Source organism: Dipodomys merriami, unplaced genomic scaffold, assembly GCF_024711535.1.
Source record: "Dipodomys merriami isolate MVZ:Mamm:240054 unplaced genomic scaffold, mDipMer1.0.p SCAF_2, whole genome shotgun sequence".
Classification (NCBI taxonomy): domain Eukaryota; kingdom Metazoa; phylum Chordata; class Mammalia; order Rodentia; family Heteromyidae; genus Dipodomys; species Dipodomys merriami.
The window spans coordinates 35,227,023-35,249,544 of record NW_027203381.1 but is presented as its reverse complement, the minus strand read 5'-3'; the positions used below and the strand labels follow the sequence as shown (position 1 = coordinate 35,249,544).

Sequence of the window (22,522 nt, the reverse complement as noted above, 5' to 3'; positions counted from 1 at the left end):
CACCTCACCCCAGTTAGAATGGCTATAATCAAGAACTCTAATAACAAGAGATGCTGGAGGGGATGTGGACAGAAGGGAACCCTACTGCATTGTTGGTGGGAGTGTAAACTTGTTCAACTACTTTGGAAACAGTATGGAGGTTCCTCAAAAGACTCCACATAGAGCTCCCCTATGACCCAGCAATCCCACTTTTGGGCATTTACCCAAATGATCACAAATGAGATCATACTAAAGCTACCAGCACAACTATGTTTATTGCAGTATTATTTACCATAACTAAGATACGGAACCAACCCAGATGTCCCTCAATAGATGAATGGATCAAGAAAATATGTGACTATTTTTAACCACTTCAATAAACTGAGAAAAATGAAATGTTCTTTAGCAACAAAACTTAGGTTAAAGGACACAGAATGGACAAATTTGGAAAATTATCCTCTTAGCCTTGTGAACTGTGAAAGGGTGAGTTTAAGGAATAGGCCATAAGTGTGTCCAAGACAACTTTGATAAGGGTATTAGTGTGGATTCAAAGGCTCATTAGAACACTTGTAGAGTGATCTAGAAGCATTTCAGAGATCTTTAAGGACACTCCTCCCAACATAGACCCAGAGTTCAAAGAATGGACAATAGTTTCTGGGGATGGGCCTAGTGTACCTTCCATGGACTTGATGCACAGAGATGATTTAGATCTCTTCTCCTGAGTAACAGAACAGTGCTTACCAGCCAACCTAGCCATAGCTCAAGCTAGCTAACGTGCGACTTGATCTACCAGTCCAGAAGTACAAGCTATAAACCACTAGAGGTATCGATGTGATGCTAATTGTTTAGGCATGTAGACCTGAAGGACCTTGCTTTCTCCTTAAAAGGAATCAGATTATTTTCCAGATAGCCTTGGGGCCTACTAGGAAATTAAATGATTTTCCAGACAGTCTGGGAATTCAAGTAAAGATGTTTCCTAGAGCTAGAACCACCACAAACCATTTCCACTATGACAATGCCTACTGGAGTTGTAGAGGATGGCTCACTCCTCAGACCCCCACATCTTTACACTTATCACTTTACCAACATAAGCTGGGAAGAACTACTGGCTCCAACTCCTCCAACCAAGAGAACTGAACTGTGAAAAAGAAAAGTCTTTGGGAAAGGATTGCCTTCTGCATTTGTGCCCAGGAGACACAGAGTCAAAGGCTGGGTGGGAGTGGGGAGGCGGAATCCAGTTTTAATGCTTCATGTTTTGCCACAGGATTAGGACAATCTTGGAATCATTACCTATTTCTTCTTGTTCATTTGTCCATTTTAGAATAGGCATCTCTATCCTATACCTGAGCCATCATTGTAGTTTGTGTAAGGTCCACTCCTGGATGGCTCTCAGCCAAGTCTCCACCCAGTACCTGCATTACCTAGGCAACTGGGACACCTGGACACCTGGAAGAGGTCACATCTGCATCAGCTGAAGTCGTATCTGAATTTGATGTGGCCACACCTTTCTCCGCCCATACCCTAGATAAGGCCTAGCCCAGGCCCTGACGCCCTCTCTCTGCTCTTTTCTAGCTCTTTCTCAGCTCTTTCCTTCTGTTCTCTTTCCCAGCTCTCTTCTCTTTCCTAGCTCTCTCTTTCCCAGCTCTCTCTCTTTCCCAGGACTTTCCCAGCCACATGGAGTGCCTGGTTCCAGCAGATCTACTGAATAAACCTACCCCTTACCTGAATATCACGTGCGTGCTGCTGTTCTTACTCGGATACCTCTTTTTAAAAACCTAACAGCTTGGAAGCAGGTAACATTAAATTTCACAGGCTAATAAGCCAGAGAATAATTCATTTCTGAATGTATAGAACCTGGAGTCTCACTAATGGCTAATTTAGATAAGACATTAGATATTGAAGTTGATCTGTAATAAAATAAAACTTTTAAACTACTGGGATGAAATGCATGTATTTCACATTAGGAGAAAAACATGAATTTCGAGAACCAAGAACAGAACTTTTACTGTGGTGACAGAATAAAATAAACTAAGATACTCTAAATAGTCATATTTTATTTGAGAAATTTCTTTGAAATATTTAAATATTTAAAATTTCATTGGTAATATTTTGTAAACAAATGTTTATATTTAAACTTTTATTTAACTAACTGATCATATCTGTAACTTATTTTCTGAACTTTGAAGATTATAGTAAGCAAATTAGCTGCATTCATGATTAGTACTTGTAACAGGTTTTCTTTCAAGACACAGATTCAGCAACAAATATTTATTAGATGAACCTACTATCTACAGCTATGTTTATGTTTTCAGGAGTGTAGCCAGAAATAAGACCACAAGACTCCTACCACAAAGGAGGTCTCCATAATTCAGATCCAAGTTTAATAGACAGAAAAATCGTCAATATTCTCCATAAGTTGAACTTTAAAAAAAAATCTCTGATTATGTCCTCTTAGTTAAAAATTGCAATGTTATAATAATGAGAAATTACAGGGTAGTTTACAGTGTTTCAAAACACTGTTGAGTGTCATAGCTATAAGTATCTTGGAGATCAATGAGCCTGCCCTTTCTTTTTTTTGTGAATACAATTGTTACCTCATAAGCAAAACAGAAAAACCCATAAAATATACATCTAATGAATGTGAGCAACTGTTGAGTTAAACAATGCAAAGTGAAAACTACTTTGAAATAAATATGTCTGTATTACATCAATTTCACTAAAAAGGAACATACCAATAATAATAATTCTGAAGAACCTTCAAGGCAAAATCCAAAAGTCTTATCTATCTCCATGCTGACTCTTTTGAAATGCTCCTAAAGGCTGAAAATGCCTGAGACATTCTCAAGATTGTATCACTGATGGCAAGAAGGTTAAGGGTCATGGATTTCATCCGGTAGTGTCCATCAATACGTGCCTAGATAACATCCACAACCTTTCTCCCACAGAGTATAATTCTTTAGCAATAACCTCTCTGTACATTTATTCCAGTATATTGTACTACATTCCAACAAACTCTTGGCAATGCTATAAAGAGTTTTCTCCTTCCAACTTTATGGTAGATAAGAACCTAACAAAAGCTAAAATGTAACTTCAGGGCAAAAGAGAAATTTTCTTTTATTGTACTGTAGGATTTTATATCTACCATGACCTAAAAATACCCAGAAGCCAGTATATTTCTAATGTAACATGTATCTTTCTAGTTTGGAGGGGGGTAAAAAGTTTCTTTATTCCTTTTTATTTTCCCTATAACTGGAACATTGAGATAATAGAGATTAAGCCTTATTTTTCTATATCCAACAGTGTTTGAATCACAGGAAGACTACAAAAGCATTTACCTCTACAAGTTAATAGCCAATAAGTTAGTCCTTTGGGAAGTGTACATTGATTTTTCATTTATTTCCTTATGCTGACTTCCCCATATTTTTAAGAGTTGCGAAAATGAAAAGATATAGATATACTGGGATAAAAAGCCATGAGAAGAAAGTAAACTTCTGTATTGGTTTCTGTAATACCTTTATAGTTGCAAAGAGGATTTGTTTGGTTTGTTTTTCCTACTAGAAATCAACACCAGGGAAAATAAACACTGGGGGATCATAAACCAAGCTGGGAAATGCAATGATCAAATTGTACTTTCTCTTCTCCCTTTCATCCTCTATACTCTAGTTCGTCTATTACTTTCAGGATCAAGAAAAAAAATGAGAAACAACCAGAACCATAAATACTTCTTACCCATTCTTTGAATAATTGCTGTTAATACTCTTTTATTCTTGTTAGTATTCTTCTTCAGCTCCACCCATATCTGAGTTCCTGCCTGCCCTAGAATTCCTGCTCTAGAGTTGGCCACTCCCGCTTTCTGCCCAGACCCACCCATGCATGCATTTTACTACACTTTCCCTCAGACCTATTTGCGACTTGGATAGGTGCAAACACCATGTGCTACCGCTCCCAGGGAGAGATAAGGCCCTCTAATAAACCTTTTAATAATCTTTCTCCTTGTGCCCGCCTGCCTTTGCGTGGTCCCCTGGAACGGTCATGAAGGATTCCTACAAGTGTTTATTTCTGTGAGGTAGTAGACTTTTTCCTTCACTTTGTCTAGAAAACATTTTAAAATTCTTTCAATGTTTTTGATACAGTGGCACAAAAAGTAACCTCATCATTTTTCTTCTCATTAAAAATTAAAGCAATATTTTGATAGGAATGAAACAATTATTCCAATGATTAATACAAATCATCTTTTCCATACATAGAATTCCTGAAGCTGTTTCCTGAGCTAGTTTGGAGCAAAGGGTAAAGGGATGGTATGTGAGCAATCAGCAGCCATGTTACCTGGACACAACCCTTAGCCCCACATATCTGACTTAAAAAATACTCCAATGTCCATGAATGCACAGAATGAATGGTTACATTTAGAAGAAATATATCCTTCCAAAATCTGATATATTAAAGAAGAGGAAGAGGAGGAGGATAGGAAGAGGAGAGAGGTAGGGGGAGGAAGAAGAGGAGGGTTAGGATGTCTGCTAAGGCACCAGCCCACTCCAAATATTGCATTCTTATGACTGACTCACTGTTGGCCACATCTAGTCTATTTAGCTACGTATTTATACAGTTTGGGAAAATACATTGTGAAGAAATTATAGTATGTTATACATGTTTTTCTCAGTAACTTCTAATACGCTGCTTTAATGAAGTGTCTCTACTCATACTTTGTAGTGCTTAAAGAATATTTTAAACTCTGAAATCAGATTTCACACTCTGTCCATTATCCAGAGACTCGGGTTTTCCTTCCTGTTAATGTTCTGACACTTCAGGGACCAAGGCTTTTTCATCTTTATATACTCCATGCTCAATAAAAGCCAGGAGAGCACTCAGATATTCAATAATGGTCGCTAAAGGAATGGAGAAATATACTGCGAAGTATTAGCCATGATGAAGAAAAAAGATTGAAGAATCTGACTATGGATTTCTACATCTCAGGAAGTATCTAGAAGAGGCATTGTTTATGTTTTACATATGGCATGTAAAAAAGGATGTACTCCAGTTGATTTCCACAATTTGTGTAAGCAAAGTACAGTAACAACACAGAAGAGAGATGAAATTAGCATGAGACATGAGAAGTTACTGCTGTAAAACACTGGATGCATTCCAGTCTCAGGAAATAGGTGATTTGGAAATTAGACATATTATACTAGCCCCATTTTTTTCCATAGGTCACTGGAAGGGTGGTGCAGACATAATTTTCTTCCATGAAATATCTGGTGCCAGATGAGAACCAAACAGTATGAGGTGTTATTCCCTACACACCAATGGACATGTAATGGTCTATATTACAGACCTTAAATTTTATAAACACAAAAAAGAATTTAACTTGGAGTAACCTCATCAAGAATGGAACAAGCTTCAGTGAGACCAACAAAGACTCTACCAGGCAAGTATTTGATCAAAAATTAAAATTTTGCACAATTTGCACAATATTCCAGAATAAAATATATAAGAAAAAATTGAGCCTTGCTAGTAATCAAATATGTGCAAATTAAGCAACTTTGAAATGTAGTTTTATGAATGCTAAAAATTAAGATTTTAACTATTACACATTACATATAATGACATAATTGAAAGGAAATATTATTGATTAGCAATACATTTTTAGAAAGAAACTTTGAAAGTACCTAAGAAATGCTACAAATTAGCTTCATGTAACTGAACTTAGAACTCTACCCAAAAAATATGCTATAATAAACAAAAATGATGAAAGCATTAATCTATTCTTTTGGCTAATTATAACCATTAAAAGTCCAGCAAAATTGAAAATGTTTTAATTAGGCACCAATGTCAATTTAAAATGTATTGACAATTTACATGTATCTATGTTTGGAATCAATAATTATCACAAAGCACTGAAGAAACAAACCAGAAATTGTTATGAGAATGTATAAAGTATATCAAATGATACCTGTTACCTAAATCAAGAGTTCAAGATGAAAATTAACATTTGCTTATCTGGACCATTAATGTTTAAAATAATAACAAGCCAAGTACCCTCCTTTCTTGAGAAATGTCTTACAAAAAGTTGGAAAGCTTCCAATGTAGTAGCAGTATGCAAATGCATTGCATGAGGTAATTTTTCCAATGATAAGTTTTAAGTCATCCTTCCAAATCTAACATACCACTGTTTTTAATCATCCATTTTTCTCACCATGAAAAGCACTATTATCTCTCATTTCTGAATTTCCATACACTTTACTCAGAGTCCCCAAGAGGCACTGATCCAGAATTCTCTTCCAGCAAAGGATGTAGACATGTCTGTTCTGACTTGTTTAATGGGAGGAAAGGGTACCAGTTCTTCACTTTCGTGTCTGTTCCTACAAATAACAGATGTATGTGTGTGTGTGTGTTTGTATGTGTGTGGTGAATTTAGACATCTGAAACAAAGCTAGAAAAAGGTAAATCAAAGAGGGTCTGATAGGCAGTCTGAGTCTTCCTGTATATTTTTAAGCAATAATATCCCAAAGAAATTCAGCCATATATATGTATGTTCTCTTTAAAAAATTGAATTCACATTAAAAAAGTCAAAGCAGTCTATAACCTTATCAATAAAAAGTGGGGGTTGGACTCAAATTACTAATAGTTCCCACGAGAGCATTCATACCTACTTCTCAATTCTCTCCATTCTAAAGGATTTTTCAGTGCAACTTAAGCACATTAGATCATATTAACTATTAAGGCTACTATTAAGATTAAGAGATAAAATTAGGATGTATAATACTTCATATTTCAATTTTCAAAACGATAGATGTGATTTTGTTAATTTTCTATACAGATTTCAGCAGAAACAAAGCTCACAAGTAGCAAACGTTTTTATTTGCATATTGCATCTGTTATATCCAAACTATCATTTGTACAAAATTTAAGGAAATAATCATTGATGTGATAAAGACTAAAGAAGTACAAGACATTCATTGTAGAGTTGCATATAATAATGAAAATCTTGGAAAAAGAGACTGGTACATGATCTATAAAGGCTTTTATTAAATAAACTAAAAGCAGATCTGTAGGCCGTGTTGCTAGGTAGACATTAAAATGATATTAGAGAAGATTTAATGACACAGGAAATATTCTTAATATACCATTAAGGAGAAAGTACAGTGGAATTAATTTTTTTGAAAAAAGAAAAAATTGAAGTAATTCTTGATTTTCTCAATAGCTATGATCTACATAAAGTTGTCAGAACACCGAATTTACCAACAGTAAGCTACTTCTCCAAAGGAAAACGTGCAGGATTTGGTTCCTGTGAACATGTGGTTGTAATACTTTTGATGATTGATCAATACTTTGTTTTGATGCACTTTTATTTAAAATACCTTATCTCATGACAACGTTCACTCATCACTGAATGCATGGCCAGCCACATTTTAACTCTGAATAAACCTATGTTCCACACATGCTTTATTTGTGAGGTACATCATGATCTCCTGAACTTAGGAACATTACACAGCATACCTCAGTGTCATATCTGGGGGTCATTTTAAATAGCAAAATTATCAATAAGTAGACTGAGATACTTTATATATCACAGAAAAGATATTTAACCACGGTCTGAGAGTCCATAGGTTGTATAAAAATAATCAGAATAAGAGTGTCATCCCCTTCAACTTTAGCTTAGAAAATGTATTTAGAAATCCAAATCTGTATGTCTCCACAAGAAACTACCATGAGTATTAATTTGAGGTTATAAACAAGTATTAATGATTAAGTGAATCCACAGATTCAGAGACTGTAAACAAGGAAGTCTGACAGCTGATAATAAGAATAAGAACTAAATGGACACAACTAACCTAGGAACTCCTGAGGGTAGGTAGGTAAAGGTCTATTACTAGTGGTATTTGTTGTCTTCTTTTCATTCATCTAGTACTTAATGGTAAATTCATCATGCTTAGGCTATTTGAAAAATGATAATGCAAGTGAGAATTCCGATTTTCTAATAAAAATGTATTAACTTCTTGATTTTGAGAAGAAAATTCTGAATAAAATTTTAATATGTGATATGTTTATCATATCATGAGAGCTTTCTACGTACATTGTGTACTCATAAGTTCTTTGTCATCAACTCCTAAACATTATCAGTATCTATTTTGTAAGATCTAAAAGAGAAATAAGTCACAAGAAAGTTAAAATATTATAGTGAAAAGACCAGATTAAGAGAAAATAGATTTAAGTTATATATCACAGACACAATTCTGTTTCAGAATGTTCATGTTCTACCTCATATTTTTATGATTTTAGTCAAATAAATAAGATGGTTACCAGTTATGTGATTTCACTGAATACAGAACAAAAGCATCATTTGCAAAAACGAAGTCAATATGAAGATGCTAATAAAAGAAAACAATCAAAATGAGTTATGAAAATATATGTATATATAAAGAAACAGAAAGAAACAAATATAAACATTAACTACACTTATATATGTAAGCAAAGCCATAGAAGTAAAAGTCAAATTGAAACAGTGTAATACTAATACCAAGAAAACACCAAGAAAAATATGTCAATGAAGAGAAAATGTTTATCTCTTATGAATACCAAAGTACCTTCAAAGATAAATATAATCTTTAGTTGGGCCATTTGTTCCATAAAACATCAATCAACACTATATTTAAGTATCTGTGAATCTAATTTTTAACTAGAAAAAACAAAGTATTTCTAGAAATAAAATATGGAAGCTATGATTCTTTAAGTTCTGTGATTTAAAAAAACAAGTATCCATCCAAAGGTACCATGTTTGTAAAGCACTGTCTTAGACAGCAGATGTGGTAGTTAAATTCATGTGTTAACTGGATTGGTACATCAGGTATCTGAATATTAGGTCCAACATTAATCTGGGTATTTTTATGAGCATGTACTGAATGAAATCCACTTATTGTCAGTGGACTGAGTAAAGTAGATTTCTCTCCCTAATGTGAGTAAGCATTCTCCTATCAGCTGAAGACTCTACTAACAGTTAGCCTCTCCTAAGTCAGAGAGTTCCACTTGTCTAACAATTTGAATTGGGCTATCAGCTTTGCCCTGCCTTCAGACTTGAATTCAAACATTGATTTTTCACTTGAAAGTCTTTAGAACACCACCAGCTCTCTTGGGTCTCCATGCTTCTGATTTACTCTGAAGGTCTGGGACTTTTCATAACTGCATGAGCATATTTCAGGCAGCTAGGTGAACAGATGGACAGACGGACAGGCAGACAGAGACAGAGAGAGTGACAGACAGACAGACAGACAGACAGACAGACAAGAAGTGGAAGGGGAACTCACTGTTTGTGTGCAGAAGGAGCCAAGCATATGGGATAGTATCACTTTATGACAAGCAGCTCCTGGGAAAACAAACTCACTCTTCTGAGATTAGCCAAGGGCAATGCCCCCAATGACCTAACCAACATTTACCTCTGTATGATTCCACCACCTGTCACACTGCCACCCTGGGGACCAAACTGCTTTCACATGAGCCCTAGGAGGGCACTTTTAAACCATACGTAAACAACATCAAGCTGAAACTTGAAACCTTTCTATCCCACAGATTAGGAAGATCTGAATACTCATAAATCAGGATTAAGTACAATTCACTCAGACATTCTTTTAAAAAGTGAAACTTTGTGAAACTTATTAATAAGTAGCAGCACCATATTATTGATGGCATTTCATAATTGCTTAGTATATGCATACCTTCAAGAACAGCCCAGTAGAGAACCAACTTCAATATTACCTCAGAATTTGGCAATGTAAGAAAACATTTAACCTCTACTACAGCTACTGTGAATGACCAAAAACAATGGTTCAAATAATTTTCAGTTACAATGGATCTAGAATACCTTCAGCAGTTTGCTTCCCAGTTCCCATTTATGTGTCCATTCTATTGTTTAAGATATTTCAGAGCCTTCAACTTTCCATACTTAACCTCTATATCCTAAAGCAGTATCATCTGACAAAGACAGCTATTTATAATACAAAACTTAATTTTCATGTAATATAATGAAGTTAGTGGCAAGTATGTCTTTCAAAGTCATCTGCACCTGTATGCCTTTTATTTTATTTTATTTTTTGGGTCTGGTCATGGGTGCCTGAACTCTAGGCCTGGGTGCTGTCCCTCAGCAATTCAGCTCAAGGCTAGCGCTCTACCACTTGAGCCACAGTGCCACTTCCAGCTTTTTTCTTTTTGCTTATGTGGTGCTGAGGAATCGAACCCAGGGCCTAAGGCATGCAAGGCAAGCGCTCTACCACTGAGCCACCTTCCCAGCCCACCTGTATGCATTTTAAACAGCACCCTATTACCTTATTATTTCTCTAAAAGCCACGTGGAGAATTAACTGTAAATGCATCTGTGATTTGTAAACAAATGCACCCTAACACATGTGGGAATCTATTCTCAACAAACTTATTGAATACCTGCTTGCAATTTACTCTGAGTAGTATGTTATACTGCAGTAAGAGTTCTTGGGTTCTGTCTTCTTCTAAAAGAAGAAAACTTGGATAAATCACACAAACTTTCCTGGAATCCAGAAAAATTAATTGCATAGTACCAAGCACATGCTAGATCACAATGAAAGATTTTCTAATTTTCCCTGATTACTTAAGGGTTTCACATATCAAAAAGAAAAGAAAGCAGCTTACTCCAAAAGATGCCTTGCTTTTTTCATAATAATAAAAAAAGACTTTATCAACACCCAAATTAGCTATTTGCCCATCGGTTTCATTTTTCCTCTGCCCCTTCATTTCCATCTTAAGAGAATGCTTAAAAGAATGAGACATGTTCCTATTTTGCCACAGTCATCTACAAAGAAATGCCCACATTTTGCATCCATTTGCCTTAACCATGGAGTAAGTAATATGACTAGTATGAAATTTTACTGTGCACCTGCTAACCAGTTAGAAGGGCAAAAACCCAGGCACTGGTAGTTCTCACTTATAATCCTAGCAACTCAGGAAACTCAGATCAGAGCATTGTGTTTGAAAGCAGCCCAGGCAGAAAAGACTGTAAGACTCCATCTCCAATTAAATAGCAAATAGCTGGGCTGGAGCCATGGCTCAAGTGGTTGAGCACCAATCATGAGCCTGAAAGTCAAATTAGGGACAGTCTCTAATTTCAAGCCATGGTCACAAAAAAAGGGGTAAAGAGAGAGGAAAGTGAGGAAGAGCAAGAAAAAGTAGCTGAATTTCTTCTTGTTTTTCTCTGATCAGGAAGTCAAGGGTTAATGTGAGTAGGAATAAAGAGTCTTTTTAAGTTTTTTATTAAATGGAAAGATGAACTCTCAATTGTTTGCAATTGATTAGTGGCAAAAAGCCTAAAGAATTAAGAAATGAAATTTCAAACACAGTTGGAATATTATGATCTGTCTCTGAAGAATAATTTCTTAAAATGTTTTCTTCGTAAACTCGGAGCAGAGAGGGCAGTACCAAAGCTCAGTTTCCCTGTGTTCTGATCATGTATATACAGCCCTCCATGCTGGGCTGTGGGGCCATGTACAACCAGACATGAGGCCCATTTCCACAGTAGGCACCCAGCAATGAGTGACAGTAGCTAGTACCTTGGGAAAGAGCAGTTGCACCGCAGATTATGTATTTCATAATGAGTATGCAAATTATCCCCTTGCCTTCTGAAGTCAAGAGTTTAGATACTTAATGTAAATTAAATATAGAAAATACTAAAACATATCTTGTGCTTCGCAGAGAGTTATTGTTGTTGAGAGGACTTATTTATTTGGCTGATTTCAGGGAGCAGTGGCAAGGGATATGGGAAGTCACCCAAAACTACTTGCCAGAGAAACTGAAATGGAAATTGAAATAAAACATAAAGCATAAAAATAGGATAGAGCAGAATGTGCAATGCTCTATATCTAAGAATCCTTAGATTCTTCAAACTGGTTTCTATAGTACAAAATATAGGCGATAACTAAAGGGTGGGGGAGTAAAAAGAAAAAAAATAACTGTACTCTTTGTTTTGTATTTACTTTTATCTGATTTGGGAAAGGGAAGGGGAGTCACAGAAACAGTAGGACAAAGAATGAACCAATACAACAGTGACACTCACTAGACACTGTTGGAAATGCACTTTACAATAGTGGGGAGGGGAGAGAAGGGAGTGGGAAGGCAGATGGGAGAAAATGAGGGAAGGGGTAATACTGTTCAAAAAGAAATGTACTCATTACCTTACTTAAGTAACTGCAACCCCTCTGTAGATCACCTTCACAATAAAAGTTTAAAAAATAGGCTATGAATTTGAAGACAGGTGAAATACTCTTTACATACATCATACATATACCAGAATAGATCACTGTAATCAAACATATAGTCTGCCTATGAAAAGCTCACTGTTTTCACTTGTTAATAATAAGTTCCCGGTGCAGTCTGTTATTCATTCAGGTGATACTCGGCAAAGGAATAATATATAAGTCAGAATATTAAGCTCTGCTTTATATCTACAAAAAAAGTCAACAGGATTTAAAAATGCAGTTTAAAACATGAGGGCTTTAGGGCTGGGACGGTGGCTCAGTGGTAGAGTGCTAGCCTTGCATGCATGATGCCCTGGGTTCGATTCCTCAGCACCACATAAGCAAAAAGAAAAAAGCTGGAAGTGGTAATGTGGCTCAAGTGGTAGAGCGCTAGCCTTGAGCTGAAGAGCTGAGAGACAGCGCCCATGCCTAGAGTTCAGGCCCCCTGACCAGACCCCATAAACAACAACAACAAAACAACATAAGGGCTCTCCATATAACAGTTAACCACAGGGTATTTCAGGGTAAGTTCGAGATGAACTTATTTTCTTTGAATTCTACCAGCTCTGGTCAGTGATACTGAAAATTGTAGAACTACTTGAAGCCTAGCAGTAGTGATGTTTTCCTCTCTGCCTCTCCAGGAAAGTAATCAGCATTCATTTTAATTGGTAATATTATTGGTTTTGTTGCCTAAAACAGATTTACAATGGAGAAATGCGATACCTTATCAAATATTTCTGTTGATTCACTATTAAATGTCACACATGAAAATATATTACATATAGCCATTTAAAGGTCCCTCCAAAACATGTGCTTCTAAGAAGAAATTACATCAAAGAAGAGGTTGGTAACTTATGATTGTTACCTAGGCTATACAGGAGGTAGCTATTGGAAGGATTGAAGTTCGAATCCAGCCTAGGCAAAATGTTATCAAGATCCCCATCTCAACAAAACAAGCAAGTCATGGTAGAACATGCTTGTGTTCTCAACTATGCAGGAGGTGTAAATTACAAGGATCAAAGATGATAGGTGAAAGCTGTACCAAGCAAAAGCTCTAGATATCTAAAAAATAAAACTGAAGGGGTTAGTAGGATATGTGGGCTCAAGTGGTACAGAGTTGGCCAAATGTGAGACCTGAGTTCAAACTGAAGCACTATCAATCAATAAATATGATATTAATTAAATCAATACAGAAACACTGGTTACATGAAAATTAAGAATTGCTGATATCTCAAAATCAAGGACCAAAAACAAGTAATATTTACTTTTCATATGCCTTCAAATATTTTTTGAAGGCACGAATCAATCCAAGAATTGGATAAGTCATTTTACATAAAACTCTAATTCCTATCTCTTAATATTATGGAGATATTATCAAGGAGTAATAGTCCTAAAATTGGGTGTTCACATTCAAGTAAAATCATCCCTATCTTAATGATTAATTAAAAAACAGAATCAAACCTACGCTTGTAGGCAAAAAGATGAGCATTTCACTATCTAAATGTATAAGGAAATGCAAATGTGTTTATGAGCACATATATATGCATTTTATATATATTCATATATCTACACAGGCATAATAGAGCATATATTCACTCCTTTCTAGCTTTATCTCATGATATTTTTAAACTACTATATATTTACTGAAAAACATTTTGCATGGTGAAAAAGCTGAACCTGGTATTAGGTATTCCAGCAACAATTCCTCCCACATCCTCTCTTAGTGGTGTGTCCTTGGGCATGTCATTTGATCTTTCTGGAACTCATTTCAATCAGCTGTAATCTGAGAAGGTTGTGGTTGAAAAGCTCTGAAGTTCCATCCTGTTCTAATAACCTATGAGTCTGTGAGAGAAAAAGTTCATAAATATTCCATATCTTCCTTTTACAAAAATGTTACTTCTAAATATAGATAACCTTTCATGACACAAAGCAAATGTTATGACAAGGTACCTTTCAATTAATGCAAATTCTAACGTTACTATTTAAAACAATTCAAAAATAGAACAGACTCTATCAAGAAGTTGTGATTTTAGAAATTTCAGAACACAACATAGCATGCCAATCAAAATAAATCTGAATGAAGAAAATTATTAAAAATAAATGTGAGAGATCTGGAATACTCCCAAATTCCTACCATCACTTTAAAATAAGCTTCTCATACTGGAAAATAAAATCTCAATTACAAAGAATCTGTTACATACATAAATTTTATTTTAAAAAAATTTATTCCAATTGTAGAAGGAAAGTTCAAAGTGATAACTGAGGAAATTTCCATCAGTCTTTGTACAACCCTTTTCCACTTTCTAACATCTGGGCTATGGCGTAAATCACAGAACTCTGCTATGAAATGGTAAATTCAGAAAAGTCGCCTAGTTCAATTTTCCCTTTCAGACGTTATAGTAGACAAAGTATACTAGTATGTTTCAGAAAGATGTTTAAAAATAAGGCTTGAAATAACAATGGGTTTCTGGTTAACCTCTATGTGATTTAATTAACCAGGAAATAAGTCTACTATGTGGATTGGTTAATTGAGGGTTCTTTGCCAAGTAACTAGCAGTTGTAATTGAAGGGAAGCCATTCTCTTTAGAAATACCCTAATGATAAGACCTCACTCACACAGTTCATTCACACTGTGAATGTGAGGTTCTTACAATCCTTCAAGTTCATTTCCTGCCAGCAGTCAGTCACCATTAGCATATGTGAGACAGGAGAACATTCTGGGTATGATCTAAGCACCAAGACAACAGGTTTTCCTCCCTCCCCACATGGATGGTTTGACCTTACATTTTTATGGGAAAAGAAAAAAAATTACCCACTAAGGTTACAAATTTCTAGGTACAATTCATGCAGCATCAAGCTGCAAAACTACAAGAATCCTGTATTTCGTTTTCTGAGTTCCAGAGCAGCTGTCTCATTTAATAGACTCTTGTTTCTGGTTTAACTAAGATACCCCTGAAAACTCTTCCACTATATAATGATTAAAAAACAACAACACAGAAGCATTTAAAAATTCAAACTGAAGACCTTAAAGTAGTGTATAAATTTGGCTTAGCTACTCAAATTATATATTTTTATCAACAATAACATGAAATAATTATTTTGTAGAGTTTAACCCGGTGACAAAAGTTTAGTTAAATTATTTGGCATATAACATAACAAAATAATTCAAAATTATGTACAACAAGGCAACTCAATCTAGCATTAAGCACACACATATACCACTAAGCACTTATTACCAACTCCAATGATAAATATTTTGTGAGCACTTGAATAACTTGAAAACAGAAAAACTGAACATTTCCCCAAGTTTCACTTTCAAAACCAAGCCAACTAAAGTGTAGTTTTATAGTATATAACAAGGCAGTAATTTTCAAAAATACTAGCAACTTTCCAGACAATATCGAAGCTCATCATTTCAGTGATCTAAGGAATCTCTTTTCCCTTATGTAAGAATGATCTACTATCTGAAATCAGGAGCCCAAATTTAAAAAAATAAAAAATAAAAAAAAAAATCTGTATCCCACACCCAATCCAACTGATTTTGTGTTTAGTATGTTGATTCTTTATGTGATAGTTAAGTACTGGGTGAGAGATAACAGGCATACTAAAATGTAAACTATTCATTAAGTGTGTATTGTAAGATAAAGGATTCTAGACACACTATTAACCAATACACTTAAAATGACACAAGACTGTCTAGTCTTAAAAAACTCAATGTGTAAAGAAATAATGAAAACCAAACAACTTACTAGGTTTAAATCATAACTCTTTTACATATTGACACAGATCTTGTATTTATAAATCAGATTCATATGCATAATATTAAGAGTTACAAATAAGCATGTTACAGTTCTATTCAACACTATAAAAAAGCAATCAACAAGACACAGAAGTAACCAAGGAAGGGTGCAAGAAAAGAGAAAACAGGCAGAGATGTCTAAGAAGTACATTTCCCTTTAGGAAAGAAAGTGAAAGGTTTTAATGCATTTTAATTAGTCAGCATGCAAAAAAAAAAAAAAAAAAAAAGGAAGCAGTTGAAGGCTAATTATCACCTTCTAGCCCCCACTAACAGTTTGTAGTCTAGCAAAAAAGAATAAAAAAAGAGAGAGTAAAAGAAAAACACCTTCCAACTCCAGGCCATTAAGGAAAGGTAATTCAAGGCTTTCCTCCAGCATCCTTCCAACAGCTACTGACAAGATTTATCTTCAAAGAACTTTGTTGTTTACAATACAGATCTTCCCCTCTGTTACAAATTAAACCCAATTATCTGGCCGAATAGTTTCCATAATAAAACCTGATAGGCAAAGGAAGTAGAAACCTCTCCATTTTTTTCTGCTCTCCATTTGATAGCTTGCAGGATTCAAGAAGTAAAAAACACTCTTACTTATCCCATTAACACATAGGTGTTGAAAGGTCACCTAAAGCCCTGAAAAGATAAATGACCTCATTTTCATTAGACTAGACTTTGGAGACAACTTCCAAAGACCCCCAAAACGTGCTGAAGACTCTCAGTTGCTTGTTTGAGAAACAAACTTAAGAACTATTATGGAAACCATAATCTTCTACAAAAAAATATCATTAACTATTTCTGGTCAATGGACCCTATAGTCACTGGTATATCCAAGAGCGCTGAAGGACAGGCTATAAATACTCAGAGAAAGAGATTCATCTGTTAAGATTGCAAAGAGATAAAGCGTAATCTTATACATATGAATCCTGACCATATCCAACTTACTCGGATAGACTGAGGTTCAGATATTAATCAAACACTTAATTAATCAAAGACACATTTGTGTCCCTTCGCAGTCAAACACAGCACCCATCAAATGAAGAATTTCAGAAAGTCAAGTTTATTCTAAATCTCCAAAGCACATTTTCCCAATGCCCACTATATATAAATTTAAATTAGAAAATTACAAATTTCACTTATTCTATAAATCTATGTGTACTAGATGACTTATCAGGAGGTTTGAAATAGTCATTTTCAGTCCATCTGAACTATGTTTTGTGCAAACATTAGAGATCCTTAAAAAAACTGTGCTGTTAGAACAAGTTTTCACAACTTTTCATAGCCTAATGTAAAAGCAGGAGTAACATCTAAACAAAAAACAAGATTCCTTCTCAACTCTCCCACACAGGAGAATACTATTTACCTGGCTAGTCAAGAAAGGCAGAATTAAGCAAAGCTCCATACATTCATAACCCAAAAGGCTTTGTTCATGTTGAATATTAAATACTATTTCAACAATACAAGAGCACCATCTTCAGTAGTGAAGGCAGTATGATTAATCTTATTAAACCAGCATCTGAACCATAGCCAACATGCAATCGAAGAATATTTAACCTGCTAATGACACAACTGCATCTACAAAGTTCTATTACTGAAGCTAATAAGGAGCAACAGATTATTCATTCTTTAAATGCCCAGTAGGAATTAAGAACATTCTCTCTGGAAACAAGATAATGATTTCTGAAAAGTAAATATGTTTTAGCTAGCTTATGTTAAATAACTATTTTCCATTAAAAATTGAACAGAAAGTGTTTTACTAATTTATTTTAAAAATGAAAAGAGCAATACTATATTATCTATGTATCTATCTATGTATCTATGTATCTATTTATCTATCTGTCTGTCTGTCTGTCTGTCTGTCTGTCTGTCTGTCTATCTATCCTCACATAGTTATAAGTAAAGAGGGGTTGTTTTCTACCCCTGAACAGTTGATGAAAGATTCAAAGAGAAAGATCAGTTGAACATAATTGAAATATAAGCACTGAGATCATTGGCCACCTTTCCTCATAAGTTTTATAATATGGAAATTATGGAGCAAAATATGGAAGAGTCACATACATGATACTTTTGTCTGTTTAGTTTTAAGAACTAAGAGATGATTTACTATTGCAAATGTAAAAATTATTCATGAAAGAATCAAATATTTGGTTCAAGGTAATTTCATTAAAAACTAGTGTCAAATCTTCTTGATGTTTCTCCCTATTAAGAATATGAAACTCTGCACATACAAAAATAGTAATCTTTCATGTCCAGATAATCTAAACATCAAAAAGAAAGCTTTTCTTACTGTCTATAAAATTGTGTATCCTTATGATAGCTAAAAAACACAGTGTCAACACATACAGACACTAAGATTTTCAAAAATGCTGGTTAATAAGTACTATTTCCTTCTTTTTAAGAATGATTGGCCAAGAATTTACATTCTATATCTCTGGATAAAATCATTTCTGGCCAGGTGCAGGTGGCTTATGCCTGTAATTCTAGCTGCTCAGGAGGCTGAGATTTGAGGATAGCGATTGAAAGCCAGCCTGGGCAGGAACGTCCATGAGACTCATCTCCAATTAACCACCAGAAAACTGGAAGTGATGCTGTGGCTCAAAGTGGTAGAGCACTAGTCTTGAGCTGAAGAGCTCAGAGAAAGTGCCCAGGCCCAGAGTTCAAGCCCACCAACCAACACCCCCCCCCAAAAAAAAAATCAGTAGGACAACAGCATACAAATATAGGGACATATGTTATCCTTTCTTGAGATAAGAGACAATAACCTGACACACATAGGAGCTTATTCCTTTTGTGAGCTAAGTACTTGGTTTTGTCCATGTTAATACATGAAATCACACACATAGGGAGATCTGTTCTTATCTCCACTGTTTAGCACTGTCCTTTTATTAATTCTGCTTTGTTTTATTTTCAGCCAAAGATTTACATACCAACAGAATATTTCCCTACATGGGACCCTTGGTCAGCAACATGCTTTCTCTACATAAATTATTTCTCTAGAATTAAAGTGAGCCTCAAAGAGTTAAAGCCAGAAGTTATGAAGGATTTTTGCAATGGGGGAGGTCAGTCAAACTTAAAAAGAGGGAAATGAGGACAGAACAAACAGAAAGAGTCAGGTGATCAGAGCCAATATTCACAAAACAGAGTATTTTCCCATCTCAAAACCTTATCCTTTTCCTGTAATGCCTGAAATAATAAATTTGCAAGCTAATGGGATCATCCACCTATGCAACAGTTGACATAATTAAAGGATAAGGAGTATACACACACTTAGAAATTAAAGGTACATTGAAGATTCCATTCTGCTGCAAATGGAAAGAAAGTAACAAGCATGCCATACATGTATATCTTAAATACATATGTTCAAATCAGAAAGAGACTCATCTCTATACATAAGCTGCAGTTGAAAACTATGAGAAGTAGCAAGACTTTGCTCTGAGTATGCAGCTCAACAAGACAAAACTGGTTCTAGCACCCAGCTTGTTTGTAAATAAATCTGGAGTTCTCTTCACCAAGTTACATTTTCTTCAAGACCTATTTCATACAGCAAACAGAACTCAGAGTAAATCAGATTGAACAAAGTTACTATAAGAGAAAAATGAAGGATATGTAAAGAATGAATATGTTCATCCTATGATTAAGTGTGCAAATTCACAACAGGTGGGTTCTCTGACTGAATGTTGCACAGGGAGAAGAAATCTTATCAACTTCCAAGACCAACTTGTAGTGGCTTAGAAACTGCAAGACCAACTTGTAGGCCTTAGAAACTGCAAGACAACTACGCCTCCACTTCCAGCTCCACCTCCTCCAGAAAACAAAATTTCATCTGGATTTTAAATGTTGCTTAACATAACCTTGAAATAGAAGTGGCTTTCTACAAAGATTGATAGCATGTTCATTTGAGGTAATAACAACTTCCCACATTAAGAAAGAGAAACAGGAATAAACTCTATGCTATAATTTATGTGAGCAGAAAATAATCTTAGAAATCATCTAAAACCCGTCATTTTTTAGTGAAGTAACTGAGTATCAGAGGCAGGTGTTGTCTCTGTGAAATTAAAGACAAGAATTCCTGAACCACATGAAAACTCTGAGTGGAAAGCCAAACATTGACATTAAGGACACTGAACTGTCAAAACTTCATGTTAACTGTGAAATCACTTAGCTCAGAAATTTGGGGAAGTCACTGAACTTGTTAGCTTAGCATACATATCAGAAACAATTATTTCAAAGACCTCGGCCCCAAGATAGAAGTTCTATGATTCTGTTCCAAACTAAACTATAGCCCAAAAGAATAAAGTTTCAATATTTCACAGTAATATTTTTTTTACTTTCAAACATTAAGCTAAACAAGTTTTATAAGCATACACTCTATTTTTAATAGAATTTCTCTTTTCTTTCCCTTTTGGGACAGGGTGTCCCTTATGTAGCCCAAGCTGGCCTTGAACTTGGAATCCTCTGGTTCAGCCTCCTGATTGTTGGTATTTCTTACTATTCTCTCACCCCCTTCATTCAGCTTCTAGAATTTCCTCCCTTGCCTCTGCCACACATTTGTATTCTTCTATCCACTAAACGAGAAGGACAGTTTGACCTTAGCCTTTAAGGGCAACAGACAATGAGCTGGGCAGACAATTAGCTGTTAACAGTTAGATATATTTAGCATTTAAGAAATGTGCTATCAGGATACTGAAAGTATTTGGAAAGTTTAGTCATCAGTAGATACAGCATGAATCATGTCCTTGTCACCAGAAGACCACTTTATCTAATCTCTCCCACTATAAATGCAAGACTGTATGTCTCCAGAGCTGGTTTGTTTCATATTTCAGCTCCACGGTCACTGACAAATTCACTGGACCAAAATAAAACCTTCTGACTTTCCAGATTCAGTGTCCCAAAATGGATTATTGATGTCTCAGCCCAAGGAATTCCACACCATAGTCTTAATGAGCACAAAGGCCAAAGGGATTCCAGGCTCCTCCAGCCCCCAAGATCCCAAATGGCCAGTCAAGAGGCCAGACTCAAATTCCTTTGAAAAAGGCATCAAGGTGTTGGATTCAGCAAAAGGCTGTTAAGTCTTCTGTAAATTTCACTCCGCATTTCAAAAACTCTTTGAAATGATTAAGAGTCCTGTATGAAAAAATCTGTTTCTTAAAACATTATAGTGTTTTTTTTGTCATCTTTTTAATATTTAATCATCTTTACTTCATGGAAGCAGTCTGTTAAATATCTCCTAACTGGCAACTCAAACTTTATTTTAAAGGTAGAGAAGAAAGAAAGAAAAAGAAAACAGGAAAAGAAAAAAAAAAAAAAAACAAGAAAGGAAAAAAGAGAAAAAAAAATCCCCAGAAAATCCCTTTCCCAAATTTAAAGTAACAGATTTACCAAGTCAAACATGAAGATCAAAGACCACAATGAAAGCTCCCTTATCTCCACAGGCTGGCAAACAAACAAGGTCCTGGGCCACTCTGGGAGAGTGTGTACACTGTCTCTTTTATGGAAGAAAAGTTAACCACATAGACAACACAGGGAATCAGAGACCAAATCAGTTGATTAAAAACCTTAAAAAGGAAGAAGTGGCATTGTCCAAAAGAAATGTGTTTATTACCTGAGTTGTATAACTGTAACCATCTGTATATCACCTTTATAATAGTAAAAACAAACAAAAAATAAGAAAACACATAACATTTTATCTAAATTTTCTGGGTTACTGTACTGGAAAGTGTTCATATAATATCACTAATATATATGATTTCAACACAACTGACATTTATCAGGACATAAGTAAAATACTGAATCTGTGTACTAAAGTACAAAAAAAAAAAAACCTACATAAAACTGGGTGTCAGTGGCTCACGCACTCAGGAGACTGAGATCTGAGGATCGTGGTTCAAAGCCAGCCCAGGGAGAAAAGTCCATGAGACTCTGATCTCCAATAAACCTAGAAAACCGGAAGTGGCACTGTGGCTCAAGAGGTAGAATGCTCTCCTTGAGCTGAAGAGCACAGGGACAGCACCCAGGCCCAGAGTTCAAGCACCACGACAGACAAAAAAAAAAAAAAAAACCCACAAAAACCTACATAGGGTATAGAGTAAGATTTCCCAAGATATAGAGTAGAACTTTCCAGAGTAGAAAGAACAGGTGAGTGACTATGTAATTTGAAAGTTTCCCTCAGCCAAAGTTAAAAAGTAAAAACGGCCAATATATGTAAAAAAAAAAAAAAAATGTTCAACATCCTTAGCCATCAGAAAAGAAAATGCCAATCTTATCCAGTCAGAATAGTACTCACTGCACAAAAGACAGCCAGGTGCTGGTGGCTCATACCTCTAATTTTAACTACTCAAGAAGTTCAAAGCCAGCCCAGACAGGAAAGTCTAAAAGACTCCATCTCCAAAATATCCAGTCAAAAGCTAGGTTGGAAGTGTTGCTCAAGTGGTAGAGCACAAGCAAGCAAGTCTAGAGGTCAAGAAAGCCTGAGTTCAAACCTTAATTAGGAGGGTAAAAAG

General features: G+C 35.4%; 1 protein-coding gene across 2 annotated transcripts in view; it reads right to left on the bottom strand.

The window, feature by feature from the left end:
• Window positions 1-22,522, bottom strand: part of Cdh2 (cadherin 2) — a 227,472-nt gene that overhangs the window by 137,973 nt on the left and 66,977 nt on the right. The window contains exon 1 of one of the 2 annotated variants that reach the window (XM_070029402.1): window positions 3,709-3,742. The exons of the other annotated variant lie outside the window; for it this stretch is intronic. Coding sequence (XP_069885503.1) covers window positions 3,709-3,712 — 4 coding nt within the window. The 5' untranslated portion in view covers window positions 3,713-3,742. Of the gene's footprint in view, window positions 1-3,708; window positions 3,743-22,522 lie in introns of those variants that run through there. 2 annotated transcript variants of the gene reach the window in all.